The sequence below is a fragment of the Lethenteron reissneri genome, unplaced genomic scaffold (assembly GCF_015708825.2).
Source record: "Lethenteron reissneri isolate LAM-NWPU_2019-01 unplaced genomic scaffold, ASM1570882v1 scaffold_1938, whole genome shotgun sequence".
NCBI lineage: Eukaryota > Metazoa > Chordata > Hyperoartia > Petromyzontiformes > Petromyzontidae > Lethenteron > Lethenteron reissneri.
Genome location: NW_026891705.1, coordinates 591,220 through 613,174, shown reverse-complemented (window position 1 = coordinate 613,174; position 21,955 = coordinate 591,220). Strand labels below are relative to the sequence as shown.

The following is a 21,955-nucleotide window of genomic DNA, read 5'->3' as shown; positions in this document are numbered from 1 at the left end:
GCTGGGAACTTTAAAACTGCGGGGGGCGTGGAATCCCCCTTCGCGGAGCAGCGGTCACGGCGTGGGGGGCGTGGCTGGGTGGGGGAGGGGCATTGGGGGGGGGGGGGCAGCCTCGCACTGACCAATCAGTGTGTGGGGAGTAAACACGTTTTAATTAATTCTAGATTTGAAGCTTTCGTGACTGCAAGGATTCATATTCTTAGGTTTATTCGGTGAAGTCACGTAGGTAAAAAATTTAAATTAATAAAAGTAAAATAAAAATCACGACGTTTCGGAGGCAACAAAAGCTTCCGTCTTCAGGTGGAACAGTCACAGCACGTGACTTTACCAAAAAAACCTAAGAATACGTTTGAATTACTTTGGCAGTTTCAATGCTCGTGTTATTTTATTTGAATGCCAAAACCAAATCACATAACACGAGCATTGAAACTATTTCATTAAAACGATCAAAATACCGTACATTGCGGGAGTAACTGATAAACTAGCCAGATGTTTGGAAAAACAAAACATCCGTGTCGGATTTGGCACGGTACATAAAATCTGGTACAAAAGATAATTTACCGAAGCTACCAACAGAAGGTGTGCACAGGATTAACTGCACTTGTGGCAAATGTTATGTTGGACAAACAGGACGAATGTGATCAGCACGAGACTTAAAGAACATCAGAGAAATATTAAAAACTCCCAAATACAACTGTCAGCAGTAGCAGAACACGCGTGCCAACAAGTTCACTCAATTGATTTTGATAATGTTTAAGTTCAGTTGAAAACTAGCTACTACTGGCCAATACTGATTAGATAATCTATCAAAATTGAAAGAAAAAAAATTAACCGTTTGGATAGCTACCGACTTAGTGCTGCGTGGAAGACAATCATCAAATAATACATTATTTAAATGCATGTCTATACAGGCCAACCATACTTCAATAGGGATTACCGTTGGTACGGCTATTTTAATACACACAATGGACAGGAAGGACAGGATGAAAGGGCTCGCATAATGCACTTACATAATGTACATTGACTCATTAACCCCCCCTCCACTTTGTGCAAGAGCGCAGAAGCGTGGTCACCACATCTACGCCTCTATATAAGGAACGAAACAGGTGGACTTCTCCACAAATCTGGCTGTCGCCTGATGACGCTAGTTGTAATTACTGGCGAAACGTCGTACTCAGAGTGTAAATGTTGTGGCTTGGCTCTCCAACACACCGGTGTGCTGTACTAGTGACGAATTGGCATGACACATTTATATATTTACGTGATCTAACCCAAAACAACCCTCTCTATTTCGATTTAAAGCTTTCGTGACTGCAGGGATTCATCTTCTTGGTTCTTTTGGTAAAGTCACGTAGAATTAATTTATTATGTTTTATTTTTATATTATTTCCATTCTACGTGACTTTACCGAAAAAAACAAGAAAATTAACCCTTCTATTATGGATGATATTGGTCGCAAATGCAAAGCGTTGGTACCATCCAAAAATAATCTGACGCAGATCCAAAATAATTCAATTTCCATCCCATGACAGAGCTTGATGTCCCAAAGAAGTTGTTTCTTCCAAACAAGCCCTCCACTGGAGCTAATGGCTTGCCTGCCTTCACTTTAAATGCAGTGGGCGACTTGATTTTCAGGCCCCAAACCCACATATTAAATGTGTCCATTAAAGACGCCTCTGTAACCGCTCCCTACACAAAAGGGGGTCTTCAGATGATGCTGATTTTTAACGGGCAATATTAATCTCATCTCCATTGATAACATTATTTTAAAAAATCATTAAACGCCCAAGTCAGCAACTTTCTTGCAGAAAGTAAGCTGTTACATTCAAAACAATCAGGTGAGCTATTACATCCAAAACAATCAGTTAAGTTACATACGAAACAATCGGCTAAGCTGTTACATCTGTCGAGGACTAGTTACGGCCTGACGTCACGCTCGCTTCCAGGGGCGATGACGTCACGGAAAGTGGCGTCATGCGCGCCTGCTGGCGGGATGACGTCATGTCCCGCAAGGGTACTTAAACGGGAGCCCGTGACGTAAGCGGGGTCATGGCGGGCAGCAGGAAACGTGAAGGGTGGGTGTTAGGACCAGGGGTGAGGAAGAAGGGTCTGTAGAAGGGCCAGCGTAAGCGCTAGGAGAAGCTGCACTCCTCGGCTGGCCGAAGTTGGATCAGCCCTCGGCCGGCGCTGAGGAGGCAGCCCGGACAGCCAGCTGAGCCAAGGAACAGTGTTACACCCTTAGTGTTAAGTTGGCGTAAGCCCTTACTTGAAAACGTGCCTCCAAGTCGTCCGACACTCTTCAACAAGTGGTGTCAGAGTGCCTGCGCTGCCGCCACCATGTCAAAATCTGGCGTGCGGCATAAGAACCTATCGACGGGGCGCTTAGAGAGTGAAGACGGCGTGGAGGAGGCTCCGGCAGTGGCCCCGGAGCAGGAAGGAGACTTCTTCTTGGTTCAGTCACGTAGAATGGAGGCGGGGAGCGCATTCGCAGGGCAGCTGCAGCTGCTCCTGCAGGCGATGGCGAAGCTCTCCGCCACAATTACCGAGGTAGGTGCGCAGTTGCAATCACCCGGCCCACACTCAGAATGGGAGCGGCGGATTCCCGCAAATGCGCCTCCCGCCACTTTTGAAATTGGCGCCATTTTCCCAACGGATGCGCCGCGGGAGATGGCGGCCGCCATTTTGGCTACGCCGCCATTTTTGCTACGACGCCGCAGGCGGCCGCCATTTTGGCTGCGATGCTGCAGGCGGCCGCTGTTGTTGCTAGGACCCCTAACCCCTGGGAAAGTGTTACACCCTCAGTGTTAAGTTGGCGTAAGCTCTTAATAAAACACCGGCGTAAGCCTTTATTTGAAAACGAGTCGTCCGACACTCTTCAACACATTTAAAACAATCAGCCAAGTTACATCCAAAACAATCAGGAAAGTTACATCCAAAACAATCAGCTAAGTTACATCCAAAACAATCAGCTAAGTTACATCCAAAACAATCAGGCTTCCGCAAACAATACTTAACAACCTCAACAGTTATGGACACCTTAAATTTTATTTTCAATAATCTGGAAATAAAAAAAAACACTGCGCCTGCCTATTCCTAGATCTATCCAAAGCATCTGATACAGTCGACCATAGCATTTTATTATATAGACTTCGAAGGCTACGATTTTCCGAGCACACAGTTGACTGGTTCAAAAGCTACCTTTTTTGACGGAATCGGGTCGTATCCATTGCCATTCTGGTGTCTAACAAAATTGAAGTTACTAAGGGTTGTACCTCAAGGTTCCGTTTTTTGACATATCTTGTTCTCCCTGTATGTCAATGACTTGGGCACCCAGCTTGACCACTCTTAGATTAAACATATTTGCTGATGACACCATTTTGAGGGCTGCTGGCAATTACCCCGAAGATGTACACAGGAATTACAGAGTGATTTAGATTCCAGCACCGACTAATCTCACTTAAGCTAGTCCTCAATGCCAATACAGCAAAGGTGAAGTGTTTCCAAGGAAAAGACAACCGGCAAGTCTTCCTCAGCGATGCAGTCTTAGATAATGAAAAAATTGAGCAGGCAGATGAAACGAATTACCTTGGGGTCATCGTAGACTCAACTTCATTTCAAGGATCACGTTGGCCACACTCGAAGAAAGGCAAAAATAAATGCTGCCTTAAATTTCGATTTAAAGCTTTCGTGACTGCAGGGATTCATCTTCTTGGTTCTTTCGGTAAAGTCACACATGACATTGACTTCTCCAAGACAGAGGTTCTCTGCAAGCCATCTGGCTATCATGAGAGATTCGTTCATGAGGCGATCCACATATACAAACACAGAGACAATTTCAACCGAGAAGATGGATTCTGGCTTAGCAATCATTGGAAGGACGTAATAAACCATTTCGGATCTTAACTGATTGTGTTCACGTTAACGGTGACTTTCAGACCGCGTTCCACTCACTGGCATGGTGCAGTGTGCAGAGTAATGTATGGTGTCGTAATTGTACAGTAAACATATAGCAGTATGATACACATTAGGGTGGGTAGAATAATACATAGTGTTATATTAAAATGGATAAGGCAGCAACTGCAGCAGCAGCAGCAAGTGCAGCAGCAGCAGCAAGTGCAGCAGCAGCAGCAACTGCAGCAGCAGCAACTACTGCAGCAGCAGTAACTGCAGCTCCCTTTGATGCTGTTAATCCTGTATAATGCACATGCATATGCAGTACTAATTACATTCCTGCATTTCCCATAAATATGCTAAATTCCTGTTGATATGCAAATTCCTTTGTCAATGCGCCCAGCTTATATATATGCTCCAAGCCCGTGTGCTGTTTCATTCAGACTCTGTCGCCTCGACGGACCTGGTTTTCACCTGAGGACGGCTGCTTGCGTTGTGGCCGAAACGTCGTGAGAATTGTTTTATTATGTTTGATTTTTATTATTTTATTACTTCCCTTCTACGTGACTTTACCGAAAGAACCAAGAAGATAAATGCTGCCTTGTTTACATGTTTTACCACAAGTATGTTGTGGTTCATGCAGACTTGATGCCTTGCCAAAGGTATCATATATTTGGTGTTTGAATATCTTAACACAACTGTTTTATTGCCAGAAAGGGTAAAACCTTGTTATTTTTTTCATAATTTTCAAAACTGGCAAAAAATGTCCCAGAGATAGAGTTCACAAAGTATGGCTACTGTGCTCGCGTGATGCCCTCCGTGATAAAAGAGTGGCGCCTCTATGATCATCTCACTTTGCTGTGCCGCCCTCTCGTGGCGAGTCCCGGGGTACGACGCATCCTCCACGGCCACGAGAGGGAAGTTCTGAAAACTGTGTGCGGTGATCCACCAACCCTCCCTGCTGCTGCCTCCACAGCGCTGGGTCACAGGTCACGTGCATAGCCACCACCACCCGTGGTGAAGTTTGGTCCAACAATCACCACGACCCACAGCGGCTTGGCGAGGCCTTCATCCAGCAGTGCACTGACGAAGCGCCGTGACTGCTGTGGTCGTGTTGTGATTTACAAACTATAAATAATTTATTCTTATTTTACTTAACGGAGTATTATAACCTTTACATTATTCATTGGTACTGTCACTGTGAGATTGTCTTTCTCTCAACCTAATACACGGTGCAACTGAAATAATATTTATAGTTAAAGCCTATTTGACCAGGTAAGGCCCCACTGAGCTATGTCGCTCTTTTGCAGAAGCGACCTGCAGGCCACTACAAATGACAGCTCAACCTAGTACCAAATCACCACGTGGACATTTATTGAAGCCAAATACGCTAAGGGCGTGTTGATTCTAGACGTGGAAGGAAAAACCGGAGGACCTGGAGAAAAATCCACGCGACCACGGGAAGAAAGACACCGCAAACTCCAAATGTACAGCAGCTGTCAGGGTCCGGATCGAACACACGACCTCCTGTATACCAGCCGAGGTAGTTAACATCTCCGAGCCACCACGGATCGCCAAGCCCTCTGCCCCTGGTTAGAGAGGCTGTGCAGAGCGCCCTCTAGTGGAGACCCTTCTGCCTGCATTGGCGTGAGCGAGCAGTTACAGGGGCTGCACCTTCATAGTTTATCTTTCTCACATTGAGAGCCGTGTTTTTATTCTCAAGCGATCCTGACTGCCAATGAGACGCTGAATGTCGCAACCGGTCCAGAATGTTTTTCCTGCAGTTGAACCACCAAGGGTGCTGCTAAAATTGTGCACTCAGAAATATTTTTGTGGCTGCATTTTATTTTTGATGTGGAGGGGACAAATGAACGTGGGATGAATCCGCTGGGTTTTTGGTCTATGTGGAATCGTGCAGTGGCGTGGTTTGACCGCCAGGGGGAAGTGCAGCTGCGTGATGAGTTTCAGTGATTCATAACGCAGGCGGTTTGGGTGAGATCGCGTGAACATAAACGTGTCGTGAACACACCACCACGCAACACAGCCAAAAAGTAAGGTTTGTCACGTGAACAAGAAACGTGCAAATTAGCGCCTACTTCACCACATCGGTGTGATGGATAGTAAGTCCACAACATTTACAATTCGAGTACGACGCTTCACTTCTGATTACAACCACTTGTGGCAAATTTCCTGATGGAGAGGAATGGAGAGGGCTGAAGAGGGCTGAAGAGGGATGGAGATGGAGGGAGATGGAGAGGGTTGGAGTGGGATGGAGATGGATGGATGGAGGGAGCTTGAGCCAGGGCCCTGCCCTCGAGATTAACGTTCACGTTAGTGCCGTGCAAAACGAACATCTCGCCCCTCGCGAGGGTTCACTTGTCTGCAGTGGAGCTTCCCAGCTACAGATGTTTTGTGATAAGATGATTAATAGACAAGACTCGCTATGGCTGCAAAATTTTTTTTATTGCCTTATGAGTTTTTGGCGACCAGCATTTGAACCTCATGGTGGACCCCGGGGTCCCATAAGCCCCCAGCTCTTGCATAAATATTATATTATCTAAATTAAAAAGGTGTCGGTTTTGTTGCCAGATCGAAGGGTAAAAAACAATTATCATATTTTTACTGGCAAATGAGGTTCCAATGGTGTAAAACTTTGCTCTTTGTCACCTGAAAACGACTAACCTGCAGTACCTCTATTTAAATACACTAGCGAAACAATAATTTATACCCCTCTGTCAATCATCGTGTTTCTCAGTGTGGATTTGTGAACACACTTTGTAAACAGTACATTAAATAGTACGCGTTTTCAATGCGCTGTTCATGTTGTAAAAGGAGTGCATTCGATTGTTTAGCTCTTCTGCTTATTCGTCCTCGCTGCTGCGCTTGGACAGGACATGACAACAGAACGATCCGCGCCAGGCGGGTCGCGGCGTTTGTGTGCGCGGTGGGACGGAGTCGCCAATAAATAATTGATTAATTACGATTTTGACCTAAGGTTCATGTCTATAAAAATAGAAAATACGAGTGGTTTTACACCAATGTTTTCTCATAGCAAACATGTATACCATAAGTTTACATGCTCAAAAAAACAGCCAATGTTTGCAATATAGAGATTTCATAAAACAATATTTACAACCGTAAATACATAAAATCTGCACCATAAAGGCAACATTTTCCCAACACTAATTATTTCATGCATGAGGCTTCTATACCAATGTCTTACTCTCACTGAAAATATGCATCTTCTAAGACCAGTGGTTCCCAACCTTTCCGGACCCACGTTCACTGCCAACCCTCTAAACAAACGTGACGGAGAACTTGCAGTAAAAAAAGATGGCTTTGTGAGTAACATCGCGGGGTCTTAACTCGTTCTGCAGAGCAATTCCCACAGCCTCGTGGATTGCCATGGGCTATGGCCCATAGGTTCAACCACTCCTCTTGACCCACACCTCCCAATGGTCAATAAAGAATGTGCCAAACAGTCCCAGTGTGAGAACCTCTTGAGTCGTCAGACTCGTGCATAGTGTGGGCAATGCACACAGATTCTGATCCCTTAACACCACACACACAACTGTTATTACACCACAACCACACTCCAATACCACCCCCTCTGGCTCACACATACACAAGCAAACACACAACTCACACACCCACTCAGGTTCACACACAGACACAATGCTGACACATTCAGTGGATAAGGAAGCGGCTGTAGGGAATCTGCATGGACCTCTCGGGAGATGGAAGACAGCGGTGGTGCAGCCCAGGCGAGGAGAGACACAGATGGAAAGATGGAAACGTCTGGAGCCTGGACGTGAGCAGGGGGAATCTGCGGTGAGAGCGGCGGGGTGCCATGGAGTTGAGGATTCACGAATCACAGATTTGTGAGATTCCCCTGAACCCACTGGGCTATGAAGTGGCAAGGAAAAGGTAGTGGGGCAAGTGGGACTGACTCCCATGTGTGTGAATTAAAGGTTACTCCAGTTACCTCCCACGTGTACAAAGTGTCTTGCGACTCATGGAGCCTCGTTGAATGATTGGGTGAGAATAAGCGAACAGACATTGAGGGGTTGACTGAGGGTTTTGACAGAATGGCTTGTTTGCTTGAGTGGAGAACACGTGGTGGGGAGTGCAGGGGCTCCCTGATGTTCATAGTCTCGATATACACACACCCTACCTTGTTTCGCACTCACGTCGCTGATATTTTGAGGAACGTAACGTAACATTTCATAAACAATATAGGTTAAGTTAACATCTTTTTAAAAAGCTGTTCATGATTTAGTGCTTTTTTCCACTAAAAATTGTTTTCTGCCCGAGTCTTTGCATAAAAATGTCCCAAATTATTTTTCTGTTAAGAAAAGGAAAACGGTTTAAAGTGTAGAGGGCTGCTTCGAAATGCTAATAAACTGGTTTTCAATAAAGTGCTTGATAAGTTTAAATGCTGTTTAACAATTGTTGAACTCATAATTGGTTATAAATGTGTGTACATTGTGTTGTAAAGTTCTGTACACATAGAGTATGTAGTTGTCTGTACATGTAAAGTACGTATTTTGGTTGCTAGGAATGAAACAACATTTCCCTAAGGTACGGTCCCTATCCCTACCTTATTCCATTGTTTCTTATGGGAGAAACTGCTCCACTTTGTGTCGCATAGGCAATGTTTACGCTCTTACGGTCCCCATCTTCCCTCCATTAACACGGAGTAGTATTACTATGAGGGAAAAGTCCCTGCTATACATCGTTTCATTATAAGTCGCAACATTTCTGTCAATAACCCTGACCTATATTGGGGACCCCCTGAACAGAGAGACGAGAGGTAGCGGAAAGTCTATGGAGGATCGTGTCGGTGCAGAGTGCGATGTCTCAGTCGATTGGGGACCGGATTCGGAGCCAGTGGGGGAATCTGAGGATTGGGATGATGAAGTTTAATTTACAGAAGCTGTGATGGGAGGCAGCAGTACGATTCTGGATCGTGTGGAATTTAGCGGTGAGAGATTTGAAGTGGCCAAAGAGGAGTGTGGAGAGTCACAGAGAGGAAGAGAGATGATAAAAGCAAGGTCTGTCAACAATCAGCTCATGAACCACAGACAGCACTGCACTCCCGCATGGCACTGTGGGTAAGAGCGGCTCTACGTGCCGGCCAGGGTGGTCACAGGGGAGCCCACAGAAGATTTCTTCAAACGGTGTCCGTGCCTTTGTCTCCGTTTCCCCCCTTGTCTTCATTCACCTCCATCAGTGGATGCCCATTCTTCTCCACATCACCGTGCACGTCTGCTTGCCCATCGCCACTGAGGAACAAGAACACGAGTTTACAAACCGCACGGTGCCTGCACTCGGCAACACCTGGACACAGTTCACAGAGAATGACCCCCCAGGTGCTCAGTGGTGCTGACTCAGCGTCTGACTGGGAACCCAGCTCAGCTTCTTGCATTCACGTTCATTCGTGAGGAGCTAGGGGGTGGGATGGGGGGTTGGCTGTAGGCACCTGCTCTATTTTTGTGATTTCTTAAACGTTTTGGTTTAGCCATATTTATTTGTTGTAGTACAGAGTTAGACTGATAACTTTAATCTACATTGTCTTTTGGTTGTTATTGTTTGACTTGCATCCCAATGGGATTTTTGCACACAGCGTTGATATACGGTGCTTTTTCTGGAAGACTTTGCTGTTTTTTCCTGGATGTTTCTATTGCGCGTAGTCACTTTAAGATGTTCCTTGTTCATGTTTTTGTTTGTTGCGGTTGCACCCGATTCAAGAGTCACATGGCTCACAGGGCTATACCAAATAAATGAACTGAACTGAACCTGCGCGAGCGACGATAAATTAAGTAGACGACGATGGCAGCCACAACTCCCAGGATCAAGCCCCCCGCCACCGCCGTCTTCCACCTGGAGTGGACACGTGGTGTGGGCGAGGTCTCCCCGCCTGACCGTGGAGCTGCAGAGACACGGACGACGGCGTCAAGAACCAAAGACAGAGAGGGGCTCAACGAGACCCCCCACTCACACCCAGCACCATCGCCTTACTCAGCGACTCAACACGGCTTCACATGCAGCAGGAAGACACGACTCGCTCAACACGGGTTCACTTGCATCAGAGAGATTCTCTACCGAGACTCCTCTCTGTACAATGACCGCTCTCCAGCTCTGCACCCTCCACCCTGTGATATGTGACCCTTGACCTCCCACCCACCACAAGCGACGGTGCGAGTCACAGCGCCACCGTGTGGTGAGCACGACGCTCCCCTCATTCACCTGCAGCCGTCACGTTCAGCTTCACCTCTCGTTCCACCTTCCAATCTTTCATCCCGCAGCTGGTACATATGACATCGCACTGAAACACGGGGCTGAGGGTCGTGGCGACATTGAGGAGCCTGAGGGAGCAGTCGCCCTTTTCCTTTTCTCCCGCAAACTCAGCTCTTCCAAGCCAGAGATTACCAAGATGCGAGTCATAGATCTGGAATGGCACAAAACACAAATAAGAACGTGAACCACAATCCTACGATCAAATCACAATGAACCTGAAGCTTGCTTCATACTTTGGGGATGCCGGGGGTTGTAAGCTTGGGCTGCAAGATGGCCATGAGATTGTGATACAGCCATGGATTTGATTTCCAGACAGTGTTTAAGAGTGGTTCTACCTATGGATTGAGTCTGTGTAGAGCTTTGCCCATCATCCCCTTGTTTGGTGTCGTTTTCCTCTCAGTTCTTCAGTTTCCTCTCAACATGATTCTAAACCCTCATTAACTCAAATGCCAGGACCCTGCTTATAAATAGGATCTTCAGACTCGGTGCGACATTGCGGGGTGATTCAGCGACCATTTTATTATTCGGGAACAAAACAACCCCCAAATAACGTATCCCTCAATTACTGAGTTGAATATTCAGAGTTTACGTGGAAGGAGGTTCTCACATTGATATCATCTGTGCATGCTTACTATGTAGCCTGTGGGCATTGTGAGCCACGTGATGTAGAGGGCACTTGAGACGGTCGGTGGTGAGGAGAATGAGCAGGGAAGAGTCACGCTCTCTCCCTCCGTCACATCCACACTCTCCGGCAGGAAGAGCTGCAGCTTCACAGCAGACGTCACAGCTACACAAAGAGAGAGACCGGTCACTCATGAGAGATGTCCCACAGAGAGAGATCAGCTAAACTCTTATCACTATAGACAACACAGATGTCTAGATAGACTGGTTACTGTTGTTAAAGTGCTCACCACAGGTTTACGCAGCAATAGCAGGGCCAGCGGGAGTCTAGATGCAGGCGTTACACACAGTGGTGCTGCAACATTCACCTTTACACTGACCCAGTATCAGTGCATACCAAAACGAGGAGCTCACTGAAGAGCAGTGACCTAAAATTTGCTTCATTCAGCATCAGCTGTATGAGAGGAAGACCGCTCACCTGGTGAGTGAGCGTGACTGCCTCCCTCACCGTGAGTGCTCACGCGGTCACACGGGCGGCATGAGGGACGCGTCTCAGCGCAGCGCGACCACGGGAGGCACCGACACTCACGGCTACACGGGGGCACTGGGATCCCATCGCCATGATGTCATGATGATGATGACCTCCATTGGGCTCTCAGCTGGTTACATATCACTGTTTTTCCACTACACACCTAAGCCATGCTGGGACTGTGCCTAGCCGATGCAGCACAGCTCAGGAGGGTGCCAGGCTGTTTTTCCACTGCAAAGGCTGAGCCATGCCGTGAACGAGTCGAGATGTATGTATGTTGAAAATTAAAAAAGCTGCACCTGGCCTTGCTTGGCCCTGCGCGAAATTCCGACGTCTTATTAGGCCAGGGTGATTTGGTTCTGGCTCAGTGCAGCAAACTGCTAGTGGAAAACCACCAGGACCGCCAGGACTCGGGGCTGGCACGGCTCGGCTGTGCCGGTGGGAAAGGGGTCTGAAGGAGACCGCTCTACTTGTGCTGGGTGAGTGCTGTGAACTCACGCAAGAGGGAGATGAACGCTGCGACCAGGGGCCACTTCATGGTGCCTCCGTCTCCTGATGAACACAGAAGAGAATGGTTCATCATACCTCTCGCTCCACTCACCACCAGCGGTTAAAGTGGGGCATGGTGAGCCGGAATGCATTCCAATGAGGGAACAGACGGTTTGGTAGAGCCAGCAACAAACTGCACTGTTGAATGTGTAATCGATAAAGCGAACACGCTTCTTGTAAGAGACGGTGATGGAGAGAATTTACAAATAGAGAGCAGTGCGAGGTAAGAAGCAGAAAGAGAAACGTGACCTGCAGTGTGGTGAGTGGGTGAGTGTGTTGTGACCTGCAGGGTGGTGAGTGGGTGAGTTATTGTGACCTGCAATGTGGTGAGTGGGTGAGTGTGTTGTGACCTGCAGTGTGGTGAGTGGGTGAGTGTGTTATGACCTGCAGTGTGGTGAGTGGGTGAGTGTGTTATGACCTGCAGTGTGGTGAGTGGGTGTGTTGTTGTGACCTGCAGTGTGGTGCGTGGGTGAGTGTGTTGTGACCTGCAGTGTGGTGAGTGGGTGAGTGTTGTGACCTGCAGGGTGGTGAGTGGGTGAGTTATTGTGACCTGCAATGTGGTGAGTGGGTGAGTGTGTTGTGACCTGCAGTGTGGTGAGTGGGTGAGTGTGTTGTTGTGACCTGCAGGGTGGTATGTTGCTGTGACCTGCAGTGTGGTGAGTGGGTGTGTTGTGACCTGCAGTGTGGTGCGTGGGTGAGTGTGTTGTTGTGACCTGCAGTGTGGTGAGTGGGTGAGTGTGTTGTGACCTGCAGGGTGGTGAGTGTGTTGCTGTGACCTGCAGTGTGGTGAGTGGGTGAGTGTGTTGGTGTGACCTGCAGTGTGGTGAATGGGTGAGTGTGTTGTGACCTGCAGTGTGGTGAGTGGGTGAGTGTGTTGTAACCTGCAGTGTGGTGAGTGTGTTGTGACCTGTAGGGTGGTGAGTGGGTGAGTGTGTTGTTGTGACCTGCAGTGTGGTGTATACAGAGCAGTAGCAGCGATAGAAGAGCAATATGCAGGTGACTGGCTGCCTGTGAGCATGTGGCAGTGTTGGATTTGTCTGCTATGCATTTCCATGCGACAAGCCACTTCGTTGACCTATCATTTGTGATGGCCAGGACGCCACTGAGCTACATAGCTCAGTGGCGTCTTACCTGGTCAATAAAAATAGTTTAGTTTGTTTTGGAGAATACAAGTAACAGAACAAGCATCTTCGTATATCTGTCCCTCCACGTGAAAGTACACATACATTTTCAGTTTCATTTATTAGGTATAACCCTGTGAGCAATGTGGCTCTTGAATCGGGTGCAACCGCAACAAAAACATGAACAAGGAACATCTTAAAGTGACAACGCGCAACAGAAACATCCATGAAATAACAGCAAAGTCTTCCAGAAAATACACCGTATATCAACGCTGTGTGCAAAAATCCCATTGGGATGCAAGTCAAACAATAACAACCATAAGACAATGTAGATTAAAGTTATCAGTCTAACTCTGTACTACAACAAATAAATATGGCTAAACCAACACGTTTTCCAAATCACCAAAATAAAGCTGTAAAAACAATGTAACAGTGATCATAGAAACTGTGATTCAAATTTAACAAACTATATACATAACATGTACGACCAAATTTGCAGCCATAACTGGCTGCATGAGTCACTCCATAACAGCAGGAGTATCAGTAGCAGAATAAAAAAAATTCAATACACCTTTAAAGATCAGACTATAAAAAAAAACTGAAGATCATACTTTGCATTGGTCATTCGAAACGATACATTTGATTTCAGGCCATTCTGAATATCAGTGGCAGCTAGGGGTGTACAACTCCTCTAGAGCAGTTTTGGGTGAAGATCTCACAGGTAGTGATTCAAGTTGCAGTTAATCAGCGATAGCATTCCAGACCCAGGGGGCATCAATAGAAAAGGCCCTTCCTCCAGTATTTGTGTAGTGCTGTAAATGGGCTGCGTGCACTTACCTGCAGTAGCAGACACGGCCAATCAGGGGCAGTGGCTCGCTACATTCCCCAGCCCCAAAGCAGGAGGAAGCTGTAGGTGTTCTGGGATCCCCCAAGACCCCTCCCAATAAGAGGGGGTTGCGGGGTGTCCTAGGATCCCGAGACCCCCCTAGAACTCTCTGGAAGGGAGGCGTGGCCAGGGGCTGACACCGGGGAGGTGTATAAAAGCCGGACCTCTGGAAGTGTCCGGGGCCAGTCCAAGACCGAAGCCAGAAGACCAGCGAGCTCGTACCCTGGGACCCCTAGCCCCACTGCCCTTGTAAGGCTGGGACTCTGTAGGCAAGTGGTGAGACCCTGGAAACCCCCCGCCCGACGTCCGTGTAAGGGCCGGGTCCGAGTGGGCCAGTGGTCGAGACCCGTACCATGGCTGGGTTGGGTCAGTGTAGCCTCCCCTAGGTCACTCGTAGCCGGAGGACTGAGAGCCCGTAGCCCCGTGTTAGAGCACACGAGTCCGGAGGCCGTGCCTACCCAGGCGGTAGTTAGAAAGGGCCGTTGCCCTTGTGAAAAACTGTGCTGTACGTGTAGCGTTATTGAATAAACACATTGCCTCCAAGAGATTCGTCTCTGCCTTCCGTAAAACACACTACATTTGTACGGCAATACGGAATGTGAAGCTGGGCAAATACCTTAGGTCACATTTGTTCTTCGAAACAGTGAGGAGATCCACCAGGTAGTCTGGATTTTTTTGTAAATACATAGTGAATAAATAAGATCTGATGCACAAGCCGTCGATCATTAAGAGAAGTTAAGTTTGACCCAATATAGAGATCGCAGTGGTGGATCCTCTATGGGCAGTTCAATGCAAATCTTAAGGCTGAGTGATAAATTAAGTCAAGCTTCAGTATAGTATTGGGGGCTGAATTATATACGAGGTCACAGTAATCAAGTAGAGGCAGTACGGTAGTTTTATTATCAATTCCAAGCGGAACATAGGCGGGAAGCAGTGCTTGTCTATACAGAAAACCAATTTTTGATTTAGTAATTTTACCAATATAATCAATGTGATCTTGAAAATTCAGTTTTGAATCAAAGATGACCCAAAGATACTTATAGATCTTGACTTGATGATTATTTAAGGAATATAATTGGGGAAAAATAACTTCCTGCTTTAGTCCTGGTGAGAAGCATGACACCTTCGTTTTGGAGGTACTCAGGACTAGTTTAAGAGCAACAGCTGATGTAGTTTGTTGAAATCACCCTGGAGCTTAGCAATCGCGTCATCCGGAGAGTGGCCAGCAGTAATCAGTATCGTGTCATCTGCAAACAGATTTACCCTGGAATGATCCAGGTCAGTGCCCAAGTCATTGACATAACAAGAGGGGGGCGAGGATGGAACCCTGTGGAACCCCTTTTGTTATTCTTCTTCTCTTTTGGTTCTTTCAGTAAAGTCACGTATATAAAGATACAATAATTTAATAATAGCATACGACGTTTCGATTGCAACACAAGCAATCATCATCAGGTATAAATGAAATAGAAACAAAAAATCTAACCAGAAAACTATAGACAGACATATAAGCAGACAGATATCACCAAGATACATAGAGAGAAACACAGGCACAGAGAGAGAGATCGTCTCTGGCGAGGCCTTAAATAGACAGGGGGCGGAGGCAGAGGGATGGAGGGGTTAGAAGAAAAATTAACATGTCAATGGGTACGGAGACGCGTGGTAGTAAAGTACGCAAGCTGAACATTAGGAGAGAAGGAGAAAGAACACACTAAATTAAATAACCTAGCAAAATATTGAAATGTTATGTAATACAACACAGAGAGTCAGTCAACACACAATTAACGCATAGCCTGGTCGATTACGTATTTCAAAGATTGCTAAGTTAGAATTTAAGTGTGAAAATTCCAAAAGACAAACCATGAAACAAGAGGAACGGAGACACACAGACGGAGCCGAACATAAGAACGACAAAAAACGAGTGGATACAGAAAAAGTACACTAAATACACATCTATGAATACACTTTGTGTGTGAGAAGAGAGGGCATTTTTTACCATTCTACTGCGTGTTTGGAGAAACGGAAGCAACTTAGTTTACTAAGCAGGGTGTTGTGGTCGACTGTATCAAAGGCTTTGGACAAGTCAAGAAAAAGACTGGCGCAGTACTGCTTATTATCAAGGCTACTTTAAATGTGATTCGGAGAGTCTAATGCAGCAGATGTGGTGCTGTATTTTTTCGGAACCGAGATTTCGATGTAATAAATTGTTGTCGGACAGGAAACTGATAATTTGGTAGTTAAATTTTTTTTCTAAAATTTGCATCAACGGGGACAAAATTGAGATAGGTCGGTATTTATTTGGATCATCTTTAGGGCCCCCTTTGTGAAGTGGACGAACATAGGAATGTTTTTTATTCTAGAGGTACTGATGCTTCTTTGATGGACAGGTTGAAAATATGGGCTATAGTTTTGTATATTAGGTGACCAACAGCAGAGCAAAGAAGGGAATACTATCTGCACTGGTAGAGGAGGACCCTTTGAGGTAGGACAGTTGTTTCAAAACATTACTTTCGTGGATAGGCTGGAAAATAAATTCGTTTAATTTTTGGACAGGGGTGTAGGAAATTGCATGAGCAGGGGTGACTTCCAATACATGATCAAAAAGGTCACCAGCTTCAGACAAATGAAGGTTAAAATTGTCGACTATTTTTTGGGGCTCTGAAAAATAGTCCCCATTTCAGTTAAGCGCAACGGGCAGCTTATTTGTGTTGGATGCCTTTTCGATACATTTGATTGTTTTCCAGAAGATCCTGGCATTTTCCATGTGATTCCAGGAGAGAGTGGAGGAAAAGTAAGCATTCCGTATTCTTTTTTACGCTTCTATTTCTTAAAATCCTGTATTCTAGCCAGTCATTAACCAAATTACTTTTCTAAGCACATGCCCAAGCCTTGTCCCTAGTTTTCATGAGCTTAGTAATCAAAGGATCAAACCATGGTGGGCGGTTGCCTTTAATTTTAAATCTAACCAATGGAGCATGTTTGTTAAGAATTTGGAGAAACGTGTACCTGAAAGTCTCCCAAGCCGTAGTCAGGTTGCGGATATCACAGACCTTGTCAATATTCGAGTGAAGCACATCCATAGTAAATGCCTGTATGCTGAAGTGTCTCATGGAGTGCTTCTCAACCAATTTAGGGGGGGGCTTTGGGTCAGGCTGATGATCTCACCCCAAATATGAAGGAGTCTGTGTGAAATTGTGAGGGGCACTTGTCAATAGGACGTCAAGCAGAGATGACTCATGGATGTTTTTAGGTTGGGTCTTGTGGGGACATTTATTAATTGAAATAAGTTAAATTCATCTGCAATATTTGTGGCCACGGCCGGCAGGTTTAGCCAATTCCAATTCAGATCACCCACTAACACTATTTCACCATTAGGGTAGCCCCCAAGAAGCTCTCTCAGTGCAGACGCAGCTTCAACATCCTTACCGCTAGGCGATCTATAGCAGCACACTACCAATATCTGTTGATTATTTGGGAGAGTTATTCTAAGAGCCAGACCTTCAAAGCAACATATTTTTAACAAGGAGTGAGCAGGTGAACATGCAATAGTATTACGAACATAGATGGCAATTCCACCTATTTTAGACCCTCGGTCAAGCCGAAAAATGTTGTAGTTGTCAATCATAATCTGCAAGTCATTAACGGCAGAAGTTAGAAGTGTTTCTGTAAGGCAAAAAATGTCCGGGTCCAAATTTGCCACTTCTAGTTTGGATGTTGACATGTAGAACACCAACACCTTTTCTGCCAGAAAAATCTACAGAATTATACAAGTTCTTTACATTTGGGCCAGGATGAAGCTCAATACCTCCCAGAAATAAGAAAAGTAGAATGAATAGTTTGCACAGGTATTTTCTGTGAAAAGATTAAGAGCGGCGAACCTTGGACGAATAGCAGCAGCTCGCAGATGGCGATATTTTTAAAGAACAGAATGAAGTTTGGAAGGAGTGCTGGTGAAGTAATGGGATAGAGATAGGGTTTAAAAGGATAAAATGATGGAGTGTAGAAGTGTCTATAAGCTGTTTCATTAGCAGGTGTAGTGGCAAATTGAGCAACAAGTATGGACGAGAAGTAACGAGGGTTGCTGGTGGTAGAGTTGAGTGTGGCACTATATATGGCCAGGAGGGACAGCAGTAGGATACACAGCAGAACTGCCATCTTTAAAATATCAAGGGTACACAGTTTAACACAAGCGGAAAAAAATTCTTGTAGGCCGAGCGTGAGAAACGTCTTGCCGCACTCATCACACATGCATGGCTTCTCGCCCGTGTGCTTGAGTTTTTTGAGATGAGCACCGCCCTCAATGTGACATCAGAGCAAGAGATCATATTGATCATAGCACTGGAGGTGAAGCGGAAGAGGGTGGCGCGCTCATTGACGGCCTTTAGCTTCTCGCTGCAAGCGGGTGGCAGCTTAAGGGTTTCCAGGTCGTTGAGCGAGTGCTGGAGGGCGGCTCCGTGCTTGCCGATCAGGTCGTTGCATGTACTCATATCCTCGAGCTTGGAGGACAGTGAGCGTCTTTTCGGCCTGTGCGCCTGATTTCTCATCGCCTGCGTCATATGCTTGCAGCACGCTTGCAGAGCCAGCCCTCCTTCACCACCATCACCTCTGCCATGGCATCGTAGTCCTTTTGCCGTGGCTGTCTCAGTCTGCTCAACCACTCCGCCACAGACTCTCCGTGCACTTCACACGAGCATGAGCGACGAGTCACTCCTCACCATCACGACCAAGGCGGTCCGCATGGCCCTGGGTGCTGCTCCCTGTGACTTAGGGAGACAAAGGCAGTCGGGCCTGGTGCTACCCACACACATCCTCCTGTGCCATGCCGGCCCCCATTTATGTTGCTCGGGAACAGCACTTGCCCTAAAAGCACGTGAAGGCTAAATGGGGGTCTTCGTCTGAGTGTGTTTGTGTGTCAGTCGACCCGTGGCACCTGCATCGTGCACATAGCCTGGCACAAGCGTCGAGGTGACATCACCACCACTTAGCGGCAAATTGCGGTTGTCACTGTGAGTGTTTGTGAGTGTTGAGTTGGATATCTGAGCGGTTTTAAACGTCCCGGGAGGCCTGCCTACGACCCATCCTGGGTGTCACCAGGCCCTCTCGTGTGAGCAGCTCACAGACCTACGTTGAACTTCTTTCGCACCGTACACAGCCGACCGCGATAATCGGAGGTGCGGGGGAAGGACAACAAACTCAACACGCAAAAAAACTGTTCTAAAGAAAGTATTTTTCAATCTGCCCCAGTGGCTTCCTCTTATTCATTCATAAACCTTAAAGGATAATAAATACACAATGCGAAAAGCCTGAAGCCTAGGGCTTTAGACGAGGCGCTGGCGAACTAGGCCTGGATAATTTTTTACTTAATAAACAAAGTAAACCTTAAATTTAAATAAATATCCGTGCATTTGTATTATAATAAATATAGACACGTACATTTATATTTGAAAGTGAATAAATGTACACAAATGAACATAAACTACAAAAAATATACAGAAAGGTGAGAGCTTTAGGTGAGTTGCTGACGGACTAGGCCTTTATCACATTTAAACTCAATAAATAAAGTGAAAAAAAAAATAAATTAGAATAAATGTGTATTTGTATCTTGTTGCATTATGAACCCGGTGACCCGAGTTCGATGTACAGTATATGAATAAATACAGACACGTACATTTATATCTGAAAGTGCATACATTTACAAAAATTAACAAACTCTTGAAAATAATTTACAAAAAGCCGTGGGCTTTAGGTGACGCGCTAACGGACTAGGCCTTAATCAAATTTAAACTCAAAACTAAAAAAACTAAGTTACTAAACCTTCAATTAGAATAAACGTGCATTTGTATTTTAATGAATACTGTAATGAATATTTACACTCACGAGAGAGATGAAGGAAAGAGATGATGGACTGATGGACAAAGAACACAATTAAACCCGACTAAACGATTAAACCCCCCTGCACCCGCCAATCTCAATTTAAACACACAGACAGCTCACTCACACGCCGCCGCCATCTTGGTGGAGTTGGTCATGGAGAAAGTGTTAGCGTACTTCAGCACACCGCTCAGTGCGGTTTGGTAAAGTGGGTGCTTGCTGTACCGGTTCAGATACCACTCGCCACTGATGTCAGCCATGAGCAGCAGTCACCCTGCATCGGAGCACGTCTAACCTCTGCATCACTGCTCCACTCACAAAGGCTTTAAGCTTGCTCGCAATGCCCTTTGCTTGATGGAAGATGGATATTTTAACATAAAATAGTCATCCAATCAGCCACAATCTTCTGGGAGTGAATCATCTCAGCAACAGGGGCTCAGTGGAAGGAAATTCTGGAGCGGTTTCAACATTCACGGCTCATAGGAGGCACGAAGCCCACATCACGTGACGCAGAGAGTGTTATTGTTCATGTGAAGGACATGCTAACAATCGGAATCTCTATTTAAAAAATAATATAATTCATCATAGGACCTTTTTTCCAGTATCAAAGTATAAAAAAATCGTTATCTACATTTCTTTCATATTTAGTTTAATATATTGTCGACTAGCTTTCCTACCCGGCTTCGCCCGAGACTTGGATTCCTCTATTGGATTAACACACGGCCTACGCGGAGGGTGGGGGGGATGCGTGACATCAGCAGGTACACTGCGTGACGCTGCCGCATGCGGGCGACATCACATGTGACTCTAGATTTGAAGCTTTCGTGACTGCAAGGATTTATATTCTTAGGTTTTTTCGGTAAAGTCACGTAGGTAAAACATCAAAATTATTTTATTTTATTTTTATTAATTTTGATGTTTTACCTACGTGACTTTACCGAAAAAACCTAAGAATATGAATCACATGTGACGTCACCGCTCACTTGCCGTGCAAAATATACCCATTATTGCGCCCCCCCCAAATACAAAAGTCTATTTTTATACTTGTTGCATGGTGTACAGTCTGGAAGCTACCCACATGCCAAATTTCACGTTTGTTGCATGTTGGGAAGTACGCTAAACATTTCGAACAGACACATTCACAAATTTCCCTTTTATATATACTGTATATATAACTGAGGATACATTAAATGCGTTTATTCAAAGTGTTGTACATGTTTTCGAACAGATATGAAGAATAGAACACAGCAAATATCACCACGATGCCATGAACACATTCAAGACGGATCTATTCACACTTTGTGTGCAGGATAAATAAAGGTTGTGATTTAGATGAGTACTCACCCCAGCCAGTCCCGTGTCTCTGTCTCTCTTCTTGTCCCGCATCTGTATGTACTTATATATAATGCATGAATATCGGTGACACGATGACGTCACTGTTGGCATCCGGCTTACCCATTGGCCGCAACGAGGCAAGGGCCGCCCACCGCACCCCCGCGACCAATCCGCGATGAGCTCCACGCTCGCATGCCCCACACGCCCCACGCATTCCTGCATCCCCGCATCCATTTCTGAACGCACTAAAAAACCTGCCCCGCCAGTCTTTGTTTGGGTTTGTTTTTTTCTGCTGAGCTATATGTGTGTACGTGGGCGACTGGAGCTTAGTAAGAGAGGGACATCCCCTGTCCCCGCGTGTGTATGTGCCTTCAAAGGGCCGCTCGCTCACAGCAGCACTTGTCCCAACAGCAGTGGCGGCTCGTCAATAGAGGGCGCAGGGGCGCCGCCCCCATCAATATTCCAGAAATATACATATACAAAATTTATATAAAAATACATAAATAAAATATTTTTTTCATACGATGTGCCGGCTGGTAGTAAGAAAAGCATCAGCATTTAATAAAAACTGGCTTTAATCGGTCAACTATTTTCTATGTTTTTCAATGTGTTTTATGCGGGGCGCCGGACAAATGGATGTCTATGTGAGACTTTACATTTTCGGACAGCATGTGACCTGAAGCTGGTCTCTAATTGGTTTCTTAAAGATTCTCCTCGGGGCGCAAGTCGTTGCGTCCCTGGCCAATCAGAATTGGATACATGTTATTTTATCCAATCTGATTGGTTCTCGTCACCTGTCATTCAAATTTACGCTGTAGGCCACTACTGCGAGTGCGAAGGCGACACCACTTTGAC

At 45.9% G+C, this 21,955-nt stretch overlaps 1 protein-coding gene across 1 annotated transcript; it reads right to left on the bottom strand.

The window, feature by feature from the left end:
• Positions 1-6,384: 6,384 nt before the first annotated feature.
• LOC133339650 (uncharacterized) lies at positions 6,385-21,137 on the bottom strand. The gene is made up of 6 exons (XM_061547807.1): positions 21,110-21,137; positions 11,840-11,893; positions 10,824-10,978; positions 10,141-10,342; positions 9,691-9,823; positions 6,385-9,176 (listed from the first exon to the last, which is right to left on the bottom strand). Exons 2-6 carry the CDS (start codon positions 11,877-11,879, stop codon positions 9,065-9,067), a joined length of 642 nt encoding a protein of 213 aa, XP_061403791.1. The 5' UTR covers positions 11,880-11,893; positions 21,110-21,137; the 3' UTR covers positions 6,385-9,064.
• Positions 21,138-21,955: the final 818 nt, after the last annotated feature.

Excerpts from the sequence above, each read along its gene's own strand:
- LOC133339650 (XM_061547807.1), bottom strand. The coding sequence starts at position 11,879 with ATGAAGTGGCCCCTGGTCGCAGCGTTCATCTCCCTCTTGC. Across the intron at positions 10,343-10,823 it reads CAATGCCCACAGGCTACATA|ATCTATGACTCGCATCTTGG; the intron begins GTAAGCATGCAC and ends GTGCCATTCCAG. Across the intron at positions 9,177-9,690 it reads ATTTATCGTCGCTCGCGCAG|TGGCGATGGGCAAGCAGACG; the intron begins GTTCAGTTCAGT and ends CTTGTTCCTCAG.